The following is a 25,548-nucleotide window of genomic DNA, read 5'->3' as shown; positions in this document are numbered from 1 at the left end:
TGAAAGAAAGCTTTATCAGTGCTGTTGTGCTATTGATTTGGTGCAAAAACATAGCACAAATAAGACCTCAAATTAAGACACAGAATGGAAAAACTAAATTAGATTCTCAGAGTCCCAAGTGTTTTAGCCATAAGATAAACTCTTCTAAACAAAAAAATATGAAATGGTTAAGAAAAAAATATTTTGCCGTTAGAGGAGTTATTACAAAAGTGAGGAAAGTGTAGTTTAAGAGTCTGTAATTTGCTGAAAATCTCTGCTCTTAGAAATAAACCATTTGGCTTTTGGATATATCTGAGCACCATCTCGGAAAACACAGCAAAGGTCTCGGGAGACTCAGAAATGTTTTCCATTGAACTCAAACATGCTGGCATTTAACAAAGAAGTGTTCTCAGCACTAGGTGCTATAAAGATTGTCTTGTTAAGTGACATTTTGAGTAGCTTACTTTGAATGGTTATTAGGTTTGGATTTCACTTCCATGAACAATTTAGCAGCTTGTAGCTAATGGAGTTTTTCAGCTGCTGTGCAATGAGACCTCTTGGCCAGCACAAAGCTCCAATCTGTCTTAGATTTTCAGGAAATGTTCTGCCTGGATCCTTCCTTTCCCTGCTAGAGGACTTTCCTGCACCACGCCTCCAGTCACAGAGTACATAAAAATACAATGTGCCAGCTTGTGCTAGCAAGCAAGCTAAAAACACAAGTGCTAGTCTCACCTCAAACTTGAGTTTTAACTTTCTTATGATGCTGAGGTACTGCAGCAACTCCATGAACATGTTAACTCAATTAGCGTGTATATATCAACGTTTCTTACTGTTGAGGGTATAAAACATACAAAATGCTCTTAGGTAAATATGGCATGGAGGAATCAGTAGGGTACTGGGACTACCCCTTAGTTTCCACTTTTCTGCAAAGCAAGCTTTGACAGCGCTCTTGTTTTGTTGTGTTTGTTTCTTTTTTTCTTCAGGGAGCAGGTCAAATGCTTCCCCTGCTCAGAAACCACTTAGGTGATGAACTGAGAATGTCTTAGAAGTACTGAAACTTCTGGGTCAGAAGGAAGGGAGAAAGGGGGTTTTGGCCTTGTCCATACTTGCTTCTAGGATACGTGCTGGTATGGTGGTGCTGCTTTGCACTTCTGAGCCTCTGAGCTCTGTAATGTGGAAGAGGACCAGCTGAGGCAGTAGAACTGGGCATACAAGAGGTTTGCAGTAATATGGGCTTTCATTCTTCATGGGTTTTTGTTTCTTCCTCCAGCCGATCCAGCTTAAATGCCAAAGTAGAAGAGTGTGTTAAACTAAACTGTGAGCAGCCTTACGTCACTACAGCAATAATTAGCATCCCAACACCTCCAGTCACCACACCTGAAGGAGATGATAGGCCAGAGTCTCCCGAATATTCAGGAGGAAACATTGTCAGAGTATCTGCTTTGTAAAACAAGGAATTATTTATAAATTAGAATAAAGACCACTTGCAAGCTGAGCTGGAGCAGTGGGAAACAAGTACCGAGGAATGAGAGAGCTGACAAAGACAACACCCCTTGATGTGTGTGCCAGCAGCAATGGATCGAGAGGTTCAGAAGAACCACAGCACTTTGTGGGTCTCAGTGTCATAGCGTGTGAACCAAATGGAGTTTCTACACACTGTTGGAACTGACACATAGTGGAAGCTTCTGTGACCATCCTGACTTACTATATGAGCACAATGAAATGTCCCCATTGATGCTTCTTCTTATCATGAGAGCTCTTTTTAGAAAAAAAGAAGAAAAAACAAAACAAAACAAAAAATAGAAACAAACCTGTGTTCCTGCTGAATGCAAAATGAGAAACATTTTGATAACTTGTCTTTTTTTCTCCTGTTAATAAACCACAAACTTGTTGAGAAACTATGAAAAAAAAAAAAAGGGAAAAAAAATGCTCATATGAAATATGTTTGTACTGACTGAAATAAATACAACCATAATGCATGCTGAAATTATTTGGAGCTGTGATCTCAGTTTACTTTTGTTGTTTTTCAGATTAGGCATGATAAAATATTACTGTAGAAAGGGGCATTTCTGTGCACTTACAACAAGCTAATTGTTAATGTTCCATGGTAGTTGTACAAATAACTTCCCTTTGAAAAACACAGTATTTCTTATTTAAACACTTATTAGTGAACTAAAGGTGTTCAGTTAGTTCAATATTTACTATTGTTTTATCTTGCTTCCTAGGTACTGTTACAACTGCAATAAGTCATTGTACACATGTTGTATCAGGAATCAGGATTTATTTTTCTTTAAGGTATTTTACACAACTTCATCTACACTATAAACTGCAAATTGCAAACATTCAAATAATCTTACAGCCAAACTGTGCATCACAAATGTGCTACTCAATCAATGTTTGTTTTGTCCACTGTCCTCTATTTCTATGACAGTTCATTGCCCACTCCAATGTTACTGTAATGTTTGGGATTTTAAGGCATAGTCATTTGTTCCATAGACATCCTGTCTACTTCTATATTTTCAGAACAAGCCTCTTGTTCCAATGTACTGTTACAGAATCAATACTATTTGAAATGAATTTACAACAAAGGTGTTTTGAGGATCCACTAACACTTATCTCCAAACCTTTCCCACTGACATTCTGCAGCATCCAGAGTATTGGCTAAGGTGGAAGACACTGAAAGCTGTTCAGTAAAAATAATGACTAAATTATTTTTGTAATTATCAGTAAACTTGCATCCTAAAATTTGAGAATTTATATTGTGTCAAGATATTTATTTACAACAGAACAGTGATAGAATAATGTATTGGGTCCCAAAGCTACAAAAATGCAATTGATATCAATTGGAATTTGCCTAGGTGGGCAGGCCTAGAAGGCACTGCAAAGGCTCTGCTAGTTAAGGTTTTTTGGCTTAATTTTTAAAATGCGTTGATGTTAGCAGGAACCTTTCTGATAAAAAAGTGTCATTTTTCTCCATAAGAGTGTGTTAGAAGATGTATCATAATGCTTCCTATATACATGAACTACCATACATCATATACATCAAGTATACATGGAATATATGCATATCAATACACACATATATACATCGAGAACACTGGATCAGAAATGATTGCATGTCTGCAAAATAAAATATGCATATAAATCAAAGGCTCAGTGCATTAGAGGCCATTACAGTACATGATTAACAGTTACTTAATAGTTTGAGTAGTGTATATTTCAGAATAGTATTTGTTAGCATTCTACTGACCTTAAAATTTGCATTAGGAGAAAACACCCACTAAAAACTGAAACTTGCTGATGATACACCACATTTTACTGCACAGATAATAATATTTCTCTGTACATGTCAACAGAGATTGAAGAGTAGATGATGGACTATCGTGCTACAGTATATACACCAAAATATAACAATGACAGATACTAGACTTAAATTGCAATTAAAAGGAGTATATAATGTAATGGAATACTTTTTTTTTTTTCTTATCGTTTAGTTATTCAGAAGCTTAGCTAATTTGCAGTGAACTTCCCACTTTTTGTGCAAATCAGAATAACTTACCATAAACTGAGCTTCTAAATTTCTTTTAGATCAAAATAGATAGAAGAAGCATAGATTGTCCTCTGACAAAACACTAACTCTGAGTATTTCTGAAGTTTACTACATTGCATTGCTCTCCTCTCTTCTAGCATGTTAGAAAATTGTGGTAGATCTGCTGAAGTTGATGAGTTACCTAAGTTTTAATGGGGTTAAATAGAAGCAAAATGGTCCTAGAGCTTTTATTTACATACTCCTTCTACCCATGGCCACTCATAAAAAAAACTGTCTTGGTCTCAACCTTTTGCTAGAACAGTTATTGATACAAATCTGCCTTGATACTAGCAATCTGCAACAACAGCTTAATGCCATATGGTACTTCTTGACCAGTTACATCAGGTGAATAATGTAAAAAGGCAGTTATTGAACTCAGATTACATCCAACCCAAAAAAACTACTGACTCCATCGAGTCATGTCTCTTAAAAAATCTTTATTCTCCTTTTTGTATGAATTAAAAAAAAAAAAAAAAATCACACTACAGCAATACACTTGCATAACAGTTATACCCCTGAACCAATCTGTTCTTTCATTCTTAAATTACAGTTTAAGGAATAATTTAGTATGATTTTGCAGTCTTGTCTTATATTTCCTATGTCTCATGCAAAATCATTAATTTATTCTGAATTTGGGAAATACACATTCTTTTGGTGTTTTAGGTGATTTAAATACTGTTTTGGTAGTGAATGACTGTTGATGACTGTGTAAAATGCATCTGTACTGTACATGAAATGTAATTATTTCTGTGTATCATACAAAGAGACCAAGGTTGTTGTTTTTGACAATTTTGTTTGACAGTCATATATCGTATTTCAGAAGGCAGCATAATACATGCATTATGCTGAATAAATAGACATTTGAGGAATATTTAAATAAAACATCTGCATGCTTGAATGGGTCAACCTGGTTTTGCAATAACTTATTCATGGGACTTGTTTTTTTTCCTACCGAATCAAGGAACAGTAAATCTGAGGACAATGAATGTCCCCAATACACATTTCAGGCAAACACATCTGAGCCTATGCAAACCATAAGAGAGCCACCAAGACCATCATGCTGCATTAACACAGAGTTGCCCTTCTCTGGGTAGGCAGCCACCACATTTCCCTTCTCCACTGCCTTTCACTATTATTGCTGCTATGAAGAGCCCTTTACCAGTTCCTACCCAGCCTGCAGCAGCAGAGAAAATTGGAGCATTGAATTATTTCAAAAATAATTTTCAATTATTTCAAAAAAAAACCTGCTTTGTTTTGAATATATCCAGACACCAACTGGATATATCTCCCAGGCTACAAAATCACCTCAAGTCTGAGAGCAAATTCCCTTGATATATTAGTGCACAGATGTGATCGAACTCCTTTCCTAGCAGCAAACAACACACTGCAGATCATTTGCAAGGGGCAAATGACAGTGCAGATGATGCTCATCTATCAGCTGCCTATGTCATAGCACTAGCATGCACGATGGTCAACTTTATCAGGAGCTGAACCATCCTAGACCATTTTTAAGGAGAATGACTGTCCTCCCATAAAATGTCTTCAGAAACAGAAAACATATGCTTTACATTTTCAGATTTTGTATATAGTTACTGTAGAAACACACTCACTGCTGAGTGAATGCATGTGCAGCAAAGAGCGCATGCTCTGTGGGAAAGGGTGATATTCAAGAAGGAAATTGGTCTGGAGGAGGATAGATTAGTAAAATGACGGGATTGTAAAGATTTGGACTGGGAGGATGCTTAGGAGTTCATATGCTCTCTTGCCCGCAACTGGGGCTCACCGTGGTTTTATTTTGCCATTGACCACAGAAGCATCTGAAGATGCTCAGGTTTCCTGGAGCAGACATGATCGGCAACTACACAGCAGATTGATGTGTAACCAGAGAACCAGAATAGCTGTCAGTAATGGACAACATCAACATAGATAAATTGACAAAGGCTGTAAGACATACCTAGACCATTTAGTTTCTCACTTGCCTGCATTATCTATTTATTTACTTTTCAAGTACTCATTTTCACTGTATGCCCAATTATGCACAAGTGACTGAAGGTGGGGGAGTGCTGAATAAAAAGCAAGCAGATGCATAAGAATTCTTATGCATTTAGGACATCACAATTTTTTTTAAAAAAATGAATTCTATCATACCGGAATTTTAAGTTTTTAGAAACAATTTCATTTCAATAATTCAGATATATTAAATATAATGCTTTAGAGATAAATATACATATATATTTTAAAAACACCTTCCTGTATCATAATTACATTATTTCCCTTGTCATAAGTTGTGTAGTCACTGCCACCAACAGCCTCTCTTTTTACTATACATTCTTTATAATATTCTCTTAGATTTACAGGGTGCTTTTACAAAATGGGTGGTTATAAAGAACAGAAAGCACTTATACATCTTCCAGAAAGCCTTGACACATGACCTGGTGGTGGATGAAGCAATACCTTTTCCAAAGACCAGGAATAGTGAAGTTTGTCTCCTAAAAGTATCCCCAAACTCCCAAATTATTTCAGTGTAAACCTCACTCATCTTCACTCCTGCAGCAAGTTTCCTGAAGTGTGAGATTCGTGTGGCTGAATGGAAATGTCTGATGTGGGAAGGGGGTGACCCATTTCCTAACACATTAAGTGATCTGTGAAAAACATTAAGGAGCAGCTCCATAGTTGCTGCTTGTGACAAGAAAGATTTGGTTCATTACAGCTTATGCTGCACAGAAGAAAGAATACACCACCATTCTCCTCTGGGTACTCCTGCAAAACTAAGGGGAAAAGAAAATTAAAGGTTGAAGTAGTTCTCACTGCTGCAAATATCTCTAAATGTTCCCCTTTTGCCAAGCAACCTCTCTCTTACTTGTATCCTAAAGCTCTACAGGAAAATAGACTTACAGCAACCCAGTCAGTCAATTTTAAGGCTCCTTTAACAAGCCCTAGAAAAACATAGACACCTCATAGTCTGAGCACACAAAAGAGAAAAGTTTGAAAGTGTTCCAGTTTACAGCTAAGACCTAGATTGACAAATGGGGTTAGATACTCAAAATAGAAGTTTTCTTTCCCAGAAAAGGAATACTTTCATCATTCCTGACATGTAAATCTTTCCCTTAATTAAGCTAACCCCATTTTAAATGCAGACTGGCTCAGGAACTGGGTACCAAGCACAAGTTACCCAGATTATAGATGTTTGCTATTGTGGAAGTCAAAAAAAAACTGTTCTGGGAGACTGGTCCCTCATCCAAGGAGCCCTACCACAATGAAGGAACCCCCATCAAATCATTTTTTGAGAAGCACTACCACAAACCCCTAATCTCTGTGTTCATAGTATGGATTCACCACCCCCTGGCCCTATCATTTTAGCTGTGATTTGATACATTTCAACATTTGAACTGAACAAGAGGCATTGAACTTCTTTATTGAAAAACTGAGCAGATCCCAGCGACACATGCAGACCCTGTCCTTGCATGTTTCTCAGGGTGTTCTTCAACACCTTGCTTGCATTCTGCTCTAAGGATTCACAACCCCCATAAAGATTATGTAAGTACCTCTACTATCTGTTACACCCCTGTAGGAGTAATCCTGGGCTTAATGAACAGTGGCATACTGATCTCCACCCTAAACACGCAAATCTCATTCTGGATGACCTCAGGTATAGGTTCATTTCTCTAACCTCCTTTGTCAGACTGGCACTTTGAGTACATCCTCAATCCCAAAGAAGAGGATCACTACAAGTCAGCCTTTAACCACTATGCATACATACATAATTTTAATACTATATTTATAATATATATACAGACAGAGAGTGCACAAACAAAATTTAGGCAGAGCAGCAATAGGGGTATCTCACAAATCCAGTTCAGGAGACCTAATCCAGATCTGAGGAGACTCCACAAGGTATTCTATCATATGAACATTTCTCAAGACGGAAGAAGCTTTAACCCCTAAGCCTGTCCCAGTGAGCATACTCCAGCTCATCGTGTTCAGACAGCTATACTGCTGCCCTAACTACACCTACTGGCAGTGCTTCTTAACCACCTGGGAAGCCTAACACCAAGCAACTTGGGCTGTAAAAGCACTAGAGGCACAGTTTTTAGAGAAGGCTGAAACTTAGAATTATTACAGGGTCCAGTAGCTTTATGTGGCCTAGGGTTTAGTCTACTGAAGGAAATGTCCAAATGTTAGGATTACAAACTCATAAAATATTCATGCTAGCAAAGGAGCTCCCCAAAATGAACTTAGGGCTTTCCAAAGGGACCTTGACAGACTTGAGAGGTGGGCCTGTGCAAACCTCATGAGGTTCAACAAGGCCAAGTGCAAGGTCCTGCACCTGGGCTGGGACAATCCCAAGCACAAATACAGGGCGGGGGGAGAATGAATTGAGAGCAGCCCTGAGGAGAAGGACCAGACGTGTTGGTTGACAAGAAGCTCAACATGAGCTAGCAATGTGCGCTTGCAGCCCAAAAAGCCAACTGTATCCTGGGCTGCATCAAAAAAGAGTGGCCAACACGGTGAGGGAGGTGATTCTTGCCCTCTACTCTGCCTTTGTGAGACCCCACCTGGAGCATTGTGTGCAGCTCTGAGGCCCCCAGCACAAGGAGGACGTGAAGATATTAGGATGAGTTCAGACGAGGGCCACAAAGATGATCAAGGGGCTGGAGAACCTCTCCTACTAAGGCTGTGAGAGTTGGGGATGTCCAGCCTGGAGAAGAGAAGGCTCCAGGGAGACCTTACAGCAGCCTTCCAGTACCTAAAGGGGGCCTACAGGAAAGCTGGGGAGGGACTCTTTGTCAGGGAACATAGTTATAGGACAAGGGGTAATGGCTTTAAACTAAAAGAGGGTAGATTTAGATTAGATATTATGAAGAAATTCTTTACTCTGAGGGTGGTGAGACACAGTAACAGGTTGCCCAGAGAAGCTGGGCAACACCCCCATCCCTGGAGGTGTTCAAGGCGAGGCTGGATGGGGCTTTGAGCGACCTGGTGCTAGTGGGAGGTATCCCTGCCTATGGGAGGCAACTCCAACCCGACAAAACGCAAGCCAGCATCAAAACATTCCATAGTTTGCCATTTGTCTTTTGTTGGTTTGTTTGTTTATGAACAAGAGTAAAAAAAAAACAAGCAGCAATGGCTCAATCCACTGTGTAGCATCACAGGTCACTGTAGCAGTTCAAAATTCAGCCTTTCTTAGACACATCCTCCTCTTCTACATTGAACTTTCTCTGTAGCTGCAGACATGTACAGCAATGTTGCTCATGCTAAGCAATGGGAAGGATGGAAATCTGCATATGTGCAGTAATGCTGGGCATAAAATCATCTGAAAGGCACATAAAAGTATTTCTGACAAAGCCATTCCAATCAAAATTTGGAGAGCTCTATCCTTTACACTTAAATCCCAAAGTAAGTATTAGCATCTCTGTAAGAAAGATACAAAAGCAAAAAGGTAACCTTGCTTGCAATATAACCTGTGAAGTAATTACACCCACTTGTAGACTGCTAAAAAACAAACAACAGCCCACACAACTGAAGAGCTTAATTTCATGATCCCTTGGAAGCTTTCTCAGAAGCAATATAAAAGCAACTGAAATTTACAGTTCAGTTTCTCCATGACAGAATAAATAAAATGGGTAAAGATGCATCAAATTAACTCACACTAGCAGGAGGACCCTCCCAACTCCCACCAAAGCATTCATACTCCGTGACATCAAAATGAAAAAGCCATTATGGAATTTAAGACAGTAGCGATTTTATTGTCTACCAAATCACACTTTTTTTTTTTTTTTTTTCCCTCTTACAAATTCCAAAACAAATGAAAGAATTTTTAAAATGCAGTATTATGCAAAAACCCCATTTGCCACAAACTACTGTACTCAGTGGAACAAACATATTTCAGGAGTGTGGCTGACTGTAAAAATAATCCTATGAAATAAACATTGTTCATAAAAATACAGTAAAATGCACTTTCCCCATGTCAATAAATACATTTTAACGCTGTTTCCAGTTGGCATTTTAAGCCACTAGAGAGCTCTTAATGAAGTACAAGCCAAAGTATAATTTCTCCTCATGTACTTTTACAATTATTGCAATAGCATCCAGAACTATAAGCATTTTCCTTGTAGTTGTTTGTTTCCATCTCCATGGGAATCACAGAAAGGAGAAAAGATTTATTTATAAAAAATATGCTACTCCTATACTGATCCCCATTTTGGAAAGAATGTTTAGTTGTTTTATTTCATTTTTTTTTCTTTTTACTAAGAAATAGTCCATAGAACAAACTATTTCAAAGGAGAATTTCCTAGAATTACTCAGAAAATTAAAGTCTATTGTCCAAAATCATAATTTTGTTTTTAATCCCTGTTTAATACATTTAACCGTTTAATAAACTTAAAAATTAAACAGTTACATTAGATAAAAATAGAAGTTTTAGAACATCTTTAACAATAACAGCTAAGATAAAGGTTTTGTTAGAAAAAGAAAATCTTGCACTTTTTACAGATCTTGCAATTTTTTCAAATCCAAGTATTTACTTGAATTGTAGGTCTGCTATCCATGCACACACAAAACACACAATTATATATACATAGATCCCTGATTATTTTAAGACATTTTCCAAATGGCTTATTAAAAATGTAAAAGTCGATTTCAGCTGGTCACATTTTGTTTGTCCAAAGCACAGTTGTTTCTTCAGAAGACAAGTATCTTTCTTCCTTTCCCATGATGCTTCCTTAGAGTTTCTGTCTATCTACACATGAACAAATCAGTATTTTACACATCACTCATCTTGTGACAGTACGTTAACTATTACTGTGCCAGAGAATGAATGCCTTTTAAAAACAAGAACAACTCTGTTATATGGCTCTTTGAAGAGGCTGAAATACAGACATTTCATTATCTTTCTTACTACACAGGCCTCTTTATCAATCATTAGCTGGTTTTTGAAGCATAGGAAGACTGGTTTATTTGGTATACTTGATGGAACATAATAAAAACAACAAAAAATGATTAAAACCCCTGTAACTTCTTAGATTAATTCCATCATCTACAACTCTTCCATTTCAAAGTGTGTATTAAAGCTGTTTGCCATGGATGTATGTTCAAAGATTCTTGTTAGGCTTGGTTTCAGTAGCTCCACAGAATGACATGACAGCTGCTGCGAGGTATCATTCTTCAGGGACATGATTTGATCGGTCCCAGGATCCCTTCTGTCATAGTACAGAGCCCACAGCAAGGTAATAGTGAGGATCATAGCCAGAATCTGTGTTACTCCAATAGAGATTCCAAGAAATCTCAGCACTTGCAATTGCTTCGTCCCCCTCAAAAATGTGTACATTTTTTTACCACATCCCTATGAAACAAAAATAGATATAAAAAAAAAGTTAGTCAATATTATTTGTCTTGCAGTTCCCAAGGCTTAGCCAGTTTTAGTACTGGCTTTACTGGCTCCTCCAAAAGATCTACAGACTTGCATAACCTCATCAATGTTTCTTCTCACCTTTTCAAGTGTTACCTGCATCCATTATATGCCAGTTTTTTAGTTCAGCAGAACATTACATTCCAGACACTGTCTAAGTAAGGAACAGTGAACAAACGCCCCCCCCAATGGGGGATTTCTGACAAATTTTGAGAACGTACTGGGTACAAACAGATTTTCTTTTGTACTGAGTAGTAACAGTATCATATACATGTAGCCGACTTTTCATTCTTGAAATAGTAGCATTTCCTCACTGCAAAAAGCATATTCGTTTATGCTAGTTACACTCTGCCAGCCTTGCATATCTGTAGACTATACTCTAAAAATTAACTTTGCTTCATTTCTGATCTGAATGTAGAAACTTCTGCCATTTTTTGCATAGTTTATACAAAGAACCAGTTTTATCTTGCCTTGTGCAGGGCCAATCAAGGTATAACTCTTGCTACAAAGTAATTTCCTAAAGTCTTAAAAAAGTCTGTTGGGTATTAGTTCAGAGGAGAAAAAATAAATAAATAAATAAATAACACCAAGTCATTGAGACAAAACCAGTATTGTGAATAATCACATGGAAATTCACCTGTTAGAAAAATAATAGAATCACAAAATATCCCGAGTTGGAAAGGACCCTGAAGGATCATTGAGTCCAACTCCTGCCTCCACACATGCTCACCCAAAAATCAGACCATCTGAGAGCACTGTCCAAATGCTTCTTGAACTCCAGCAGCTCGGTGCTGTGACCACTGCCCTGGGGAGCCTGTCCCAGTGCCCGACCACCCTCTGGGTGCAGAACCTTTCCCTAACCCCCAGCCTGACCCTCCCCTGTCCCAGCTCCATGCCGTTCCCTCGGGTCCTGTCGCTGTCCCCAGAGAGCAGAGCTCAGCGCCTGCCCCTCCGCTCCCCTCGTGAGGGAGCTGCAGGCCGCCATGAGGCCTCCCCTCAGCCTGCTCTGCTCTGGGCTGAACGAACCAAGGGACCTCAGCTGCTCCTCGTACATCTTCCCCTCTGGACCCTTCACCACCTTTGTAGCCCTCCTTTGGACAATCTCTAATATCTTTATGTCCTTCTTATACTGTGGTGTCCAAACCTGCACACAGTGCTCAAGGTGAGGCCACACAGGGCAGAGCAGAGCAGGACAATCCCTTCCCTCACCCAGCAGAGCTGGGCCTGATGCACCCCAGGGTACAGCTGTCCTCATGTCTGCCAAGGCACACTGCTGGCTCACATTCAACATGCTGTCAAACAAAACCCCCAGTTCCCTTTCAGTGGGGCTGCTCTCCAGCCTCTCATCCCCATCTGTATATATAACCAAAATTGCCCCAGGTGCAGAATCTGCTGCTTGCTCTTGTTAAAATTCATATGACTGGTGATTGCCCAGCTCTCTAATTTGTCAAAATCTCTCTGCCCTAGAGGGAGTCAGCAGTTCCTCCCAGTTTAGTGTCATCTGCAAACTTACTCAGTATACCTTCGAGTCCTACATCCAAGTCATTTATGGAAACAGTAAAGCCCTAAAATGGAGTCCTGGGGAACCCCAATAGCGACTGGCCACCAGCCTGATGTAGCCCCATTTACTATAATCCTTTGAGCCCAACCCACCAACCGATTGTTTACCCATCATATTATCTGTGTGCTGGATGTTTGTTCCATAAGGCTATTGTGAGAAACAATATCAAAAGTTTTGCTGAAATCAAAAAAGATTACATCTACTGTCTTCCCTTGGTCATCTATATGGGTATTGTTGTCATAAAAGGAAATTAAGTTAATTAAACAGGACTTTACCCTCATGAACCCATGTTGGCTGTGACCCATATTGTCTTTCAGATATTTTTCAGTAATTCCCAGAATAATCTCCATAATTTTACCAGAAACTGAGATGAGACTGACAGGCCTGTAATTACTATGGTCTTCTTTCTTACCCTTCTTGAAAACCAAGACAAGTTTTGCCAGTTTCCAGTTGACAGGGACCTCCTCAGATTCCAAAGACTTTTGGACAAATAATTGAGAGAGATCTTTAACATCAGCCAGCTCTTTGAGTATCCAGGGGTGAATCCTGTTGGTCCTGCACTAATATGCATCCAGCTGAAGCAGCAAATCCTGCACAAATTTGGAGCTAGCTGGGATTTTATCTTTCCCACAATCATGGTCCTCCACCTCAGGGCTAACTGGTTTAGCATAGTGGTTTCCATGCTTCTTTCCCACCTATACATCATCTCCAGCTGCTGCAGCAGCCCTAGGAAACACCCCTGGCCACAGCAGGTCCCCAAGCTGAGTCAAATTAATTACACCTCTGAAGCAATATAAGTACCAACACCCATCCTGCATACTGCTATTCCCATGGAGACTCTGCAGACATTTGAGCTTGAAAGTCACCTCACAGCATTATTGTCGTGCTTTGTTTCATATCTCACTGTGAGAGTGGTTGCAACTACCCATCCTGCACAAACCCAGGCAGGGAACTAGACCCTTCTCCAAAGAGCTTACCACCCACGTGCTGTATTAGGAAGATGGTTATACCCATCACCTCTCCCTACCATTGGACAGGTGCAAATCCAAAACACTTATTTACATACACACAAAAGACCAAAAAAGAAAAATAAAAAGCATGTTAAAATACCATAAGCAGATGTTTCCAAAAAATGGAAATTTAGGAAGAACAATCTCTTATGTAGAGCACATGCTGCACAGTTTGCTCATGTGGCCAAGTAATTACTGAACAAGGTTTTTGAAAAGCTCCCAAGTCCCTGTAGGTCAGCAAGGACCCACAAAGAGATGATGGCTCTGGGAGCTACTGGACAACAGTGCAAACACAAGCTACAGTACTTGCTGCTCAGAAAAAGTTGTCTTAGAAAGGATAAAACTCTGAAGAGTAGGCCTTAAGCTACTTTGGCACATGCTAAGTTTTACAGGACTTCACAGTAGAGAAATCAAAGGAACAGCGCCAGCAAGGGAGTAGTGATCATGATAAGATAATACTAAGGAGTACCAGCAGGTATTGGTCCCAGCAGAAACCTCATGGAACCCATCAGAACGGGCATTACTTTCAAAATACCATTTTTGTGGTTATATCCTTCCTACAAATCTTGTAAATTTTCTATGAAAAGAAAGCAATTGATCAAAGTGACAGAATCTGAAGACAGACTTTGATAAACAACACTTTTCAATCGCAGTGAAATTCCCAAAAGCCAACATTGTTTCAAATATTGCAGTCATGAAGTTATTTGATGAAAGGCCTGATTCTTACCTGACACAAAATTCACACTGCAGTCAACAGGTTCTCGTTTAGAGAACCTGTTCTCATTCAGGCTCTCACAAATAAAATCAATGTACTATATAATAATTGTACCAGAGTAAGTTAATGGATCTCAATGTCTACACTCTTCATGATACCCTTGTGTTTTTATAAATTAACACAGTTTAGACACAGAACAAGGAGAAAATTTGGATTCTTTGAAATCTGAAAAGAAAAAAATATAGCAAAAACTATGCAATTGAACTTGATGAACAAAAATCACCAAGTTAGTGTCTTTTTTTTCCTTCAACTAAAAGACAGTGATGTAATTATGTTACTTTCCAAAACCGTCTGCATTTTAATACTTAGATAACTTTAAGGGATTAAGGTACAAGCTGGTCACAATTTTAAAATGCTCAACCACAGCAGTATTCAAATTCAGTTCATTTGTTGCCTGGAGGAAACATCCATTAACAAACAGCAATAACATTAATGCCTGCATCTCCTGCAGAAAACACACATAACTGACACAAATTATGCCCAATCTAGATACACTGCCTCCCTCCATTTAATGATGTTCTTACAGTTCTGCTCTAATACATGTTCATAATCAGCCTCAAAACTGAGAAATATCCAGCTACCCCCGTTATCCTCAAATTCATTTTATTTCTGCTTATGCAACATATTCATAGTTGGTAGCATGCAATAAAGAGTACACAAATATACTTTTCTAGGCAAAAGTAGTATTTTTTCACTAAAGTGAAAGTTCTTGTTGACAAATCATAAATAATATAAAACTTTGTAGTGATCATTCAGAGGAGTATTAGCTTTGAACTCCTACTGAGCTATTAAGGTATTAAGCTCTAAACCAGTATTAAGGACCTCGTTCAAATTTATTCTAAGAGCCATTTGAAATTTTCAGTATTAAAATGGAAACAAAGTATGCTTTTCTGATTTACTGCAACACCACAGTACCAACAGAATAATAAACAGATCTTAAATAAGCCACTTCTCAGACCAGCAGAGAACTGATAAACCACCAGCACATTTAACAGATCTGCTATGTACACAAGTGCTGAGGATTGTCAAAATCATGCTAGAAAAAAAAAAAGTAAATATTAATATGCAATTTTGATTTTTCTGAAGCTATCAAATCCTACCAATTATTTTATTGGTATTTTACAAGACTGGCAGACCTCCCCTTGTTCTCAGACCAAATTGAAACAAAATAAACCTCCTAAGCTGCAGTCATCTCATGCACTTCCATTGCAACTACTAGGTGAGTTTTGTCAGAATAAAAGTAGTTCAAGAAGATCAACATTAAAAAGAGGGAGGGAGGGAGGGAGGAAGGCTATCAAAATCTAGCAGCAGAAGCACAATTGCTGTCAAAAATACTCTCAGGCAAGTCTACAAGTAAGCCACCATCCTTTCAACAAAAATTGTTATTGCAAAGGACTCCAAATGAGACCACAGAGAGCTCAGAGATCCCAGCAGAAAATTACAGCACAACTACAACAAAATTTTATCCATCCCAGCCAAGAAACTAAACTTCAGTTTTCCAAAATACTCCAAAGGACATTTCTGAAGAACCAGAATGGATATTTACATAAGCCAATTTTAGCCTAGCGAGGCTAATCTCTTCAGGTTCCCTCTAGAATCAGCAGACTACATAAATTTGTTTTAAATCACTTTTCTCCTTCTGTTCTCCAAAGCAGAAGTCAGACAGATTAGCCTTGCAGTTAAAGTTGGTTTTGCATGACAGTGATAAATATAAGAACAAGAATATAGTACAAGCCTGTAAGAAAACCCACAAACAAGCACCATGAAAAAAAAAAAAAAAAAAAACAGTTTTGCCAACCAAACACTGTACATAACTCAGAAAGCAAAACATCATTTTTGTGGCTGGTGAAACAAAATAAAGGCTGTCCCTTTTTGGAAAAGATTCTGCAGTAAAGAGCCAAATATGTGTGTGTGTTTATTTATTTTTTAATAAGAGACTAATCAAACCAAAAAGTCTCTGAGGTATCTGGAGTACAATAGAGGAAGAACTATAAAGTGCCCTTAAGGTTTCTTTTAGAAAAAAGCCAGGCAGTCTCTCTATAAATCATATAGGTATTAATGTAGTCTTTGTGCTCCACAACATCATTGTCTTTCACTATTAATTCTCACACATCCTGGTAGCTACTTGACCGAGACTTACTTCTTGTCATGTTAGTTCCATTGTGTCTCTGATTCTCTTTCTCCATAGGCCTACTTTTATTGAGAGACTTCAAATTGAATCTAGCAGTTTTGACATTTAACAGTTTGGAACAAAATGGATGGTTTCAGGAGTTGAAAAATCTTCTCTTTCCTAACAGCTGTTATTTTTATTCTTCAAAATGAACTGAAGAAATTATTACATTATATATCCAAATCTCAAACTATATGGTCATTTACTTTAGGGGAAAAATAATGAACGGGAACTTTGTCAACACCATGGAAGCCCACCTTCAAGGATTGGGCTTGTCCTAGTATTGATCTCGATTTGGATGTCACAGCAAAGAACAAGCATGATGTTCCAGGCCTGGTTCCTCAGGGACTCATTCCCAATTTCACGCGCAGAAGAGATCACTTAAGTATTGCCACTCATTTTCCTTCCTCTGAAATTAATATTCAAGGTAAAGAAAGAAAAAGACCTCACAATAACTTTGGCTCAGGAATTGGCTAAGCTGTATTGGTGGCACCCAAACAGTAAGTTTTGGACTACTACCAGACTGCCTGTTGAGGTGCTTGGGTCAGCCCAAACACCTTTGCTTGAGTCTTCTCCCCTTACTACGCAGAATCAAACAGAAGTGGGAACTGTGGCTGCAAAGCAGATGAGCTACAATTGGCTATAAAAAACACCAGGACTAACAACCATACAGAAAACAAAATATCCTCCCTCACGACTAATTTACGTCTTCAGAAAACCATTGTGAAAAAAGATCTGAGAATCTCAGTATCTTTGTCAACGTGCTCCTGATTTTCAGTGACTGCCTCCACAGTTAAAGGACCTTTTGACATCTAAATGAGAACAAGGTGTGCAGGTAGGAAGGTAGTGCTTCAAGAGTGCTGCCTCTGGAGGTCTTCATTAAAAAAGACAGCAGATGCTCAAAACCTCAGCATTAACAACATTAACTTATTTCAAAAAACAGAATTACTCTGAAAACCTTTCTGCTGCACTGCATTTAAAAACAAAAGTTTGGGAAAAGAAACTGGATCATGAAGAATGCACAAAGCCATCTGAAATACCCGAATCTGAAATTCAGATTTCTTACCTCCTGATAAAGGTCACTGAGATCCTCATGATGTGCCTGCTTAGAGCATCCTGGGAACTCTCTGACACAACAGGAGTCAGGTGGCCAGTCCATCTCTGTCATTTCCAGCCAGTCTGTGAAGTACACCACCCCACAACATTTAAACTGCAAAGGAAGGATTAGCCAAGATCAGCAATAATTATGCTACTTCTTCATAAAAGTACGTCATCAATCAAGTTAAATAAATTCCTATTAAAACCATTTGCAGTATTTAAGTAGGACCAAAACACACACAAGAGATTTCAAGTATATTCCTCTGCTTTGACAGAAAAGTAATATGAAAGAAGTAATGCAGTGACCAATGAACACCTCAGAAACAGCCAGTGATACTACTCTGTCCTTTAACAACCCTACTGTTCCTTCAAAGGAGGCTTTGCAGAAATTACCATACACTTTAGTTTTGCTATCCATATTACTGTAGACTAATGCGTGATAATCTCATGGCAGAATAGTGAACAACCACATCTGGCTAAAGCAAATTGTAAGAGAAGATTATTACAGTCTTACTAGTAAGGACTATTCCTGCAAGGCTACAGCTGTGGACATATCTGCTGAAAAACAGATCAGAAAAAGCATATAGCAGAGACTTAGCTGAAAACAGTAAAAAAAATAAAAGGTTAAAAAAGTGAGGAAAGGTAGAGAAGTTACAAATACTGAAAGACAAAATGTAAATGGAAGAATAGGGCATCACACTAAAAATAATAGAACATGGCAATAGAATCAATCATAAAAGTGGGAACTCTGGCTGCAAAGCAGATGAGCTGTAATTGGCTATAAAAACCACCAGGACTAACAACCTGTCTTCTCTGAGGAGCACACCAGGAGATTTAAGGCCAAATGACTACCCTACCACATTCCTAGCTGCATTCACATAAAAACCAGCTGAAGCAGCTATGTCAGATTTTCTTTTTCAGCATTGGATGGGGAGCTGATATGACTGAGAAAAGACCTTGTTGGAGGAACAAAATGGTGCTGTCTGTCTGAATGTCCTCCAGTACCAATCTCAGTGTTTACAATTCATCATCTGGCAAAGACCCATGGACTTGAGAACATTTGTCCCATTTACCCACCTCAAAGCCAGACTTCTGTATATAATTCCAATTCTCAGTCATAATCAAACAGATCAGTGCCCAGATACAATGCTTGTACTCCAGTCCTCTTACAAATCCCACTTCTTCCATTTCTGGTTTTCACCACAGCTTTAGTACCCCTATTTTTATCAGTTCTTTAGTCAATCAAAATTCTCCGACTTACAATTCAGGACTTTCTAAAGAAAGCTCAAGCTTTGGCTCCCCGTTGCAACTGTAAAGTCAAGCTCATTTAACAGTCTCACCTTATTATCGAGTCTTTTTTCTCCAACCACAGTTCTTCCTTCCTGACTTGAAACAATCCTTCCCGCCTTAGCATAGTCACAACTCTGGCTTTAGACCAGCAAGGGAGGTGGTAGTGGTGAGGGGAAATACATTTCCCGTCTCTCTCAGATGTTAAATAATACAGAAGAAAGAGCACACAGCTGATCAGAGCTGACTTTTTAGGAACTGGAAAAAATCATAATGCTGACTAAAGAAGGGCCTCATGGAGAGTGCTCATTCAGGCATAAACTACATACCATGCTCACCCATTCACCATCTAAGTTATGAGTAGGCAGAGCAAAAATGAGACTCCAACAGTCTAGTATAAGTGGTAGAAAAGCCTTCTTAAATTCACTTCAGACTTTCTCAAAATTCCTTTGGTCACAGATAGAACATAAGAAATTTAACTTATAAAAGAAATTCTTCTCCCCTACAAGAGTTAAGGCATGGCTTCTTTGGCATGGTATTTTATTACTAGTATTCATCTTAAAACCATTATTATGACACTACTATAACCAGGAACATAAAAGGCAGCTTTTTATTTAATCAACCTATACATTTAAATCAAGATACAATATCAGCTCTATTCAAGGAATTCAAGGCCATCTGATTATGTTATCTCAGGCTACAGAACAGACACACTCTACCTGCATATGAAGGATTACTGTTTAACCTAGCACTTGAATAGCCAGAGCAGGGGTGAGGGGCTTAAATGCATGTAGTCCTTGCTCTCTCTTTTGGGTTTTAGTATAAATACAGACTAACGAAGCACAGCTAGGAAATGTTTAAATAAACAGGAAATCTTTGCAACACCAATAGACTTAAACATTTCAACAAGGGCAGCACAATGACAGGCATTCGAAGAGTTCTCTTCCTGCATGTGAGTTACATTTGTAGTTAATGGGTTTTACCTTGGGCAATTTCATTTTTGTAACATAATACTTCATTCTTTAAAAATAGTTCTGAATTTTAGTAGGCTACAGGGCAAAGCTGTGAATACATGAGTCAGTTTTTTGCTTTTTTTTTCACCCCTTGTCAAAGGAAATAAAAACCCAGATCACTTTTGCTAACCTCAGCAAAAGAGACAGCATTGGCATCCTTTTGGAAGCTTCCTGTCCCACTCAATTCCAGGTAACCACATATCTTATACATGACAGCTCCATGAAAGAAAACTAACAGAGCATACAGGAAGGGGAGCATAGCTTAGCATTAAAATAGAATATAGAGGTATTCATTTTATTTTACCTGAAGAATTTTGATTCTACATAAAGCATATTCTTAATTTTTACAATGATCCTAAAAGGTGTTGGTGTCCTAACATTACTGGCAGAAAAAAAAAAAAAGGCAGTGATAGCACTTTAACAGAATTTAGTAACATTCTTACTTTTGACATATAAAAAGAGTTTTACTATATTCTGAGTGTTATTTTTAATTAGACTTCATGTAACACCATGATTACACACAATAACTAGATATAGAGCTTCCGACTCCTAAACTGCTAGATGCTTTGATGATATTAAGAATTACTTATGTGACTGAACAGAAATAAGCTATTGAGGTTGTCATGTCTGTCCACTACTAGTAGTGGTAGCATTTGTAGTAGCAGTAGTTCAGTAGTGTAAACTACCAAACACTGGTCATTTATTTTAATTTACTCTTTGAGGTGCAGGTCTTTACAACATATTGATATTAAAAAATATGTAACAGGGATACACATGAACTTACCTGTATTAGGCAAAGCTACAGCATGTCATGTGAATAATATAATTTCTAAGAAAACAGGAGATCAAGTTGTAAAATATACAGAATTTAGGTCTTTAGGACCTGCAGAAGCTCAAAAGCTGGATATCAAATGATGTAAAAGACATTATCACTACACGGGGTTTCATTTAACTTGCATTCATCTATTCACTTAAAAATAAAGCTTTTCCTTTAGCAGATAAATAATACTAAGCATGTTTTATTTCAGTTCATGAATTAACCGTCTTCTTACCTCCCTCTGAAAGAAATTCCATGCATGGGTCAGCCACTGGTATCTAGGTAGGCCATAATTGGTCATCCTGGCTTTCAGAGTGATCATATCAGACCATTGTACTGGAACCTAGAACAAAGAAAGAAAAGTGATTGACACAACAGAAAGCTGATGAATAGGCCGGTTAGCTTGTAGCTCCAAACCCAGAACCTTCATCTACTCTGAGATCTTTTAAATGCAATAACCAAAATAACTGTATTCAAATAAAACAGGAAAAATAAATGTTTCACCTTTTGTGGCACCACATCTTTATAAACCTTTATTTAACAGCAGGAAAAAGTTATTTGGATCTTTTGCTAGTCATGTAGTATGTACTGAAAAGGAGCTATTGCATTTTGGAGAGATTCAAAGATTGTTGTGTACAATTAGATTATATTATTACCAGATTTTATCTGGCATAAAACTTGAACCAAACCCCATCCCAGTCATCAGGGATGGAATTCGTCTGCCAATTTACTTATCCCCTTGTTGCCTTCTTAGTCAATACAAAGAAACAGGCATCTGTCCAGGGCAATTCATCTCATTGCATGAAAAATATTTTACACAAGGTGGATGAATCATTCCCTTGAAGTCCCAAATCCACTTTCTTCAATGTCTAAGGTGACAAATGCAGATTTAAATATCTATCTTTTAAATTTATAAAACTGAGATTAATTCTGCCCTGATCATCTTTCCAGTAGCTTTCTGGCTTTGACTGAAGTTGAGCACACAGGTATCCTGAATGTGCTTGATTAAGAACAGTAACAAGTTTAGACAATGAGGACCTGTGAAATTTTTCTTCACACACACTCATTGCCTTGAAAATCTTCTCCTCTGAAAGAATAATTGTTGAAGTATTTTTTTAAAACCTGACTACTCAGAAGTGAGGAGCTGGTGCTCTCATCAGATGATGACCCCTAAGTAGTAATTTGTTAGAAATAAAGTAAACAAACGCTATGGCGTTGGGCATACAGTGCAGTTAAGCAGCAATAAAAGAAACCGGTTTCCTGTTTAGCATCACAAATTTCAGTGTGCCAAACTGAAACAAGGAGTTGAAGACTTCACAGTTGCCCTTCTAGGGATGCATACCACTCGTGCTGAGCTTTGCCTTGTTCCCACTAACCTAACAGTCACAGTGAAAGCAATCACAATTGCAATATAGGCTTTCATTTGGAGGGCTGGGGAGCCAAGCTACTCTGGTGGCTATGACTGAGCTCTCCAGTTCAATTTGGAGCAAACAGTAACAGCACTGTGTGAATAGAAATAAATGTAACTTAAGAAAAAAAAAAAAAAGACAATGCTTTCCAAGAAGCCTGGTCCTTGTTGTTCCAGGTGCTCTACAAAAATACAGGGACAGTCAATGCCTGATTGACTCTGTAATCCAAATAAGAGCATTTGATAAGTGTTATATTATGTGACAATTTTGACTCCTGGTAAAGCTTTGTATATCATGAATATATTAATAATAACAACCCAGAAATTTAACACACCCTTCACTTTGCAGAATTTTTATTCCTTATGCTATAAAGCTTTGAATTCACCATTGTCCACATGAAAAATATGTGTTAGCAGTACAGCACTAAGAATACTTATGAAAACAGTATCACAGAATACTTCTATTCCAAACATTATACTAGTCACTATAATAAAATAATTTGCTTTTGTACTCAATGCTGACTTCTAGTGTAAAGAGAAATGTACTCCGCTTTCTTTGGATAATACTTGATATCACTGCAATTAAGATTTTTTTTGCTAGATTATTTTATTATCTTGAGTTGAACACAGTCTTAGGCTACACATATAACAAAAGATGTCCATCTTCTTTACAAAAACAATGAGAAGGAGGAAAAAAAATATCAAAGTGAGAGATGGAAATTAAAAACAAATCAAATCAAACTAAAACCTACTGTAGTAAGGCAATTTGAATTCTGGAGCTAAGGAGGGACACTGTCTGGAATCTGTATGTTTGACTACCACCAGAATCTCTAGATGTCAAACTAAGGACATCAATGTATCTGCTACGTAGCTTCCTGTCAGCTCATATGCATAGTACTGCACAATAACACAGAACCGTGAGATGCATTCATTTGACTGTGCACCATATGTTTAATTCATATAACACCGCCTTCATGCAGTGTGTAAATAAAAATTTAGAAATACTGGTTTGAATTTAGCATACAAAGCTCAGTTTGCTGTTCAGATCTGCTCATTATGATTATTTTTCCAATATGTACCAAGGCCTGACCAATGCCCAAGTAAGATGAGAACCAACACTGTTTTTTCATTCTTGTTGAAAAATAAGTATGAGGCACACTTCATGCTGAGAGCTATCACGAGCTAGAAGGAAAATTGTTTATACAAGGGCTCTTACAGCAGTTTTGACCATATGCCAAAGACAGATCATTTTGGATTAGCAGAGGTGGCTATGCCTCAGCGACATTTTTGGCAACATCACACACCCACCTCCACTAATGCTAACGGATTCTCTGAGATCCACAAGGGGTTCTTGTGATTTCATGCTGCACTGAAACCAACATGAGAGCAAGCCATTCCCCTGGGATACAAGGCAGTCATCTCATCTCCACGCAGTAGAGTAGGAGAAAGGATGCTGCAGGGAAGTGACCTGCACAGGTATGAAAGAATCACTGAGAAACAGCTGTGCTTTTCCAAATCACCACATTTCCTATGTGTGTCAGCAGCAGGTAACCTGAGTCTGGCCCATCTCATTACACAAGGAGCACTGGTGTTATGACAAAGGAGAAGGTAATCAGATGGAAAGAGAAAACAAAGGCACAGTATTTCAGAGGATAAGGAAAGAGGTATAAAAGATAGGGAAAAAAAGACAGAAATAAAAGCAATTTCTGAAGAGATCTTTGTCTGTTCTATTTGTATGTTTAAAGTTCATGTTCATATTCTTGAATTCCTGGAGGAGAGAAGAAAACCTAGAGGAGCATGGATTACTAGGTTCCCTATGACCCACTGCCAAAGATGCACACATGGAGCTCAGTGCTGCTCCCAAAAGGGGAGAGGGGCCCAGGGAAAGCCATGGGTTTTCCTGGAGGGAAAAGTGTCACCAGTGCATTAACATATGGTTGGGCACCTGGGCTTTTATGAAAATGTTCCAGGTTAGAGTTTCAGTAACATAGCAGGTAACTGAATAGTTACCCCCATAGCTTGATGGTTGCCCCAAAACACACACATAGCTTCAGGTTTTCTTTTTGAATAGAAAAGGCTGGAGAAGGCATACACTGGTGGACTGAAGGTTATGTCATTTCAGGCAGCTTCCACTGACAAGATTTATGTGGAAAGATGTTAGTTATAATTGTCATCCTCAGCAAAACCCTGGAGAGGGCAGCTGTGCCCATAGGATGATGCATGCCTCTCACCTGCATTCCGAGTTTTAAAATATATCAGTGTGAGTTGACATTTAAAGTAAAGGGATAGCCTTAATCATTGTTATATTAGAACGTCCTGTTGGAATGTGTATAGCAAGGGAATGAATTCTGATGCAAAATGCTGCCACGTAACTTCAGACTTAAATCTGCCAGAAATTCCTTTAATCCCAGTACTGTGTAAACACCAGGAAAACTCCCTCCCATCTTACTGCAGCAATGTAATGCTACACACTGCTGAAAAAAACAATATGTTGGGCATATTTTGGCAGCTCAGAGAAAAATGTTTGTCCCGCTATTCATACAAATGTACCAGACTGAACACAAGACAAAAGGATGTAGCAGCCAGCAGAATAACATTTCATTCTACTTGTTTGCTCAACACCTACCCATTTTCCTGCATGATGATACAGCTACGCAAACTAGACTGAGATAAAACCTCTTCACAAGTTTACAGAAGAGTGTTTTATAGCTCAGACATGCTTTGCTTAAAACTGGCATTTATAGCTTGTGGAGGCAGTGCAATTTCAGAAGGCAGCAAGTTCTTTATTGAAAGAACACACTGTTTACAATATAGTACACTGAGCTTGAGCTTTTCTTTAAAACATGAAGAACTTTTAGAGCAAAATCCCTACAAATTCTCACATCTCCTCCCTCAAAATACTTATCTTAAAAACTGAAGATCATATTTAATCCTTAAAATTTCCACTGGTTTCAATGAGAATCTGCCTAAGCAAGAATTAACTAAAAATAAAGTCCTTAAATAAATCAGGGGCTGCAGATTTGTCTCTCAAATACAGAGTGGGTGGGGAGAAACCCAGACGGGACCTTCCAGACAGACGTGACATTCCAGAAGAATTCTGTTTAAAAGAAAAAAGACAGTCACATGAAATTAGACTGTCAGAATAATGAACAAAGATAAACACTACAGCAATTAGAAAACAGCTAGCTAATGGAAATCTTTGTTTTCTTCTGTTGAAAAAATGCAGCCTCCTTTGCTGACTCACCGTTATTTCCTGCTCATAGGTCCAAACACCACAGGCCAGTTCAACACAGAATATTACAAGCAAGCTTCCAAAGTACTGCAGAAAACAGAATGGCCTTAGTTACTTTTGAAATTCATGTTAACTTAAAAAAAAAAAGACTTAAAAATATTAAAGAACATCTCAAAACATCACTAATATTTCACATGACTG

The 25,548-nt window shown here is 38.3% G+C and overlaps 2 protein-coding genes and 1 long non-coding RNA gene across 7 annotated transcripts in view; 2 read left to right on the top strand and 1 right to left on the bottom strand.

Annotated features, from left to right (window-relative positions):
- Nucleotides 1–4,474, top strand: part of KCND2 (potassium voltage-gated channel subfamily D member 2) — a 324,035-nt gene extending 319,561 nt beyond the window's left edge. For 2 of the 3 annotated variants that reach the window (XM_035315793.1, XM_035315794.1), the window contains one exon: nt 1,250–1,895. In XM_035315793.1, coding sequence (XP_035171684.1) covers nt 1,250–1,427 — 178 coding nt within the window. In that variant the 3' untranslated portion in view covers nt 1,428–1,895. Of the gene's footprint in view, nt 1–1,249 lie in introns of all 3 variants that reach the window. The other variant, XM_035315792.1, reaches the window with a different exon arrangement.
- A 4,815-nt stretch (nt 4,475–9,289) lies between these two features.
- The window catches only part of TSPAN12 (tetraspanin 12), a 48,905-nt gene continuing 32,646 nt past the window's right edge, over nt 9,290–25,548 (bottom strand). For 2 of the 3 annotated variants that reach the window (XM_035315796.1, XM_035315795.1), the window contains 4 exons: nt 25,360–25,434; nt 20,943–21,050; nt 17,559–17,702; nt 9,290–10,910 (listed from right to left, as the gene is read on the bottom strand). In XM_035315796.1, the coding sequence (XP_035171687.1) occupies nt 10,605–10,910; nt 17,559–17,702; nt 20,943–21,050; nt 25,360–25,434 (633 nt within the window). In that variant the 3' untranslated portion in view covers nt 9,290–10,604. The remainder of the gene's footprint in view (nt 10,911–17,558; nt 17,703–20,942; nt 21,051–25,359; nt 25,435–25,548) is intronic. The other variant, XM_035315797.1, reaches the window with a different exon arrangement.
- LOC118160806 lies at nt 17,260–22,804 on the top strand. The gene is made up of 3 exons (XR_004747683.1): nt 17,260–17,269; nt 20,253–20,258; nt 22,645–22,804. It is a non-coding gene; the product is annotated as an uncharacterized LOC118160806 (long non-coding RNA).

The sequence above is a fragment of the Oxyura jamaicensis genome, chromosome 1 (assembly GCF_011077185.1).
Source record: "Oxyura jamaicensis isolate SHBP4307 breed ruddy duck chromosome 1, BPBGC_Ojam_1.0, whole genome shotgun sequence".
Taxonomy (NCBI): Eukaryota; Metazoa; Chordata; class Aves; order Anseriformes; family Anatidae; genus Oxyura; species Oxyura jamaicensis.
The sequence above is the reverse complement of the archived record's forward strand: the minus strand, read 5'-3'. Positions and strand labels throughout refer to the sequence as shown.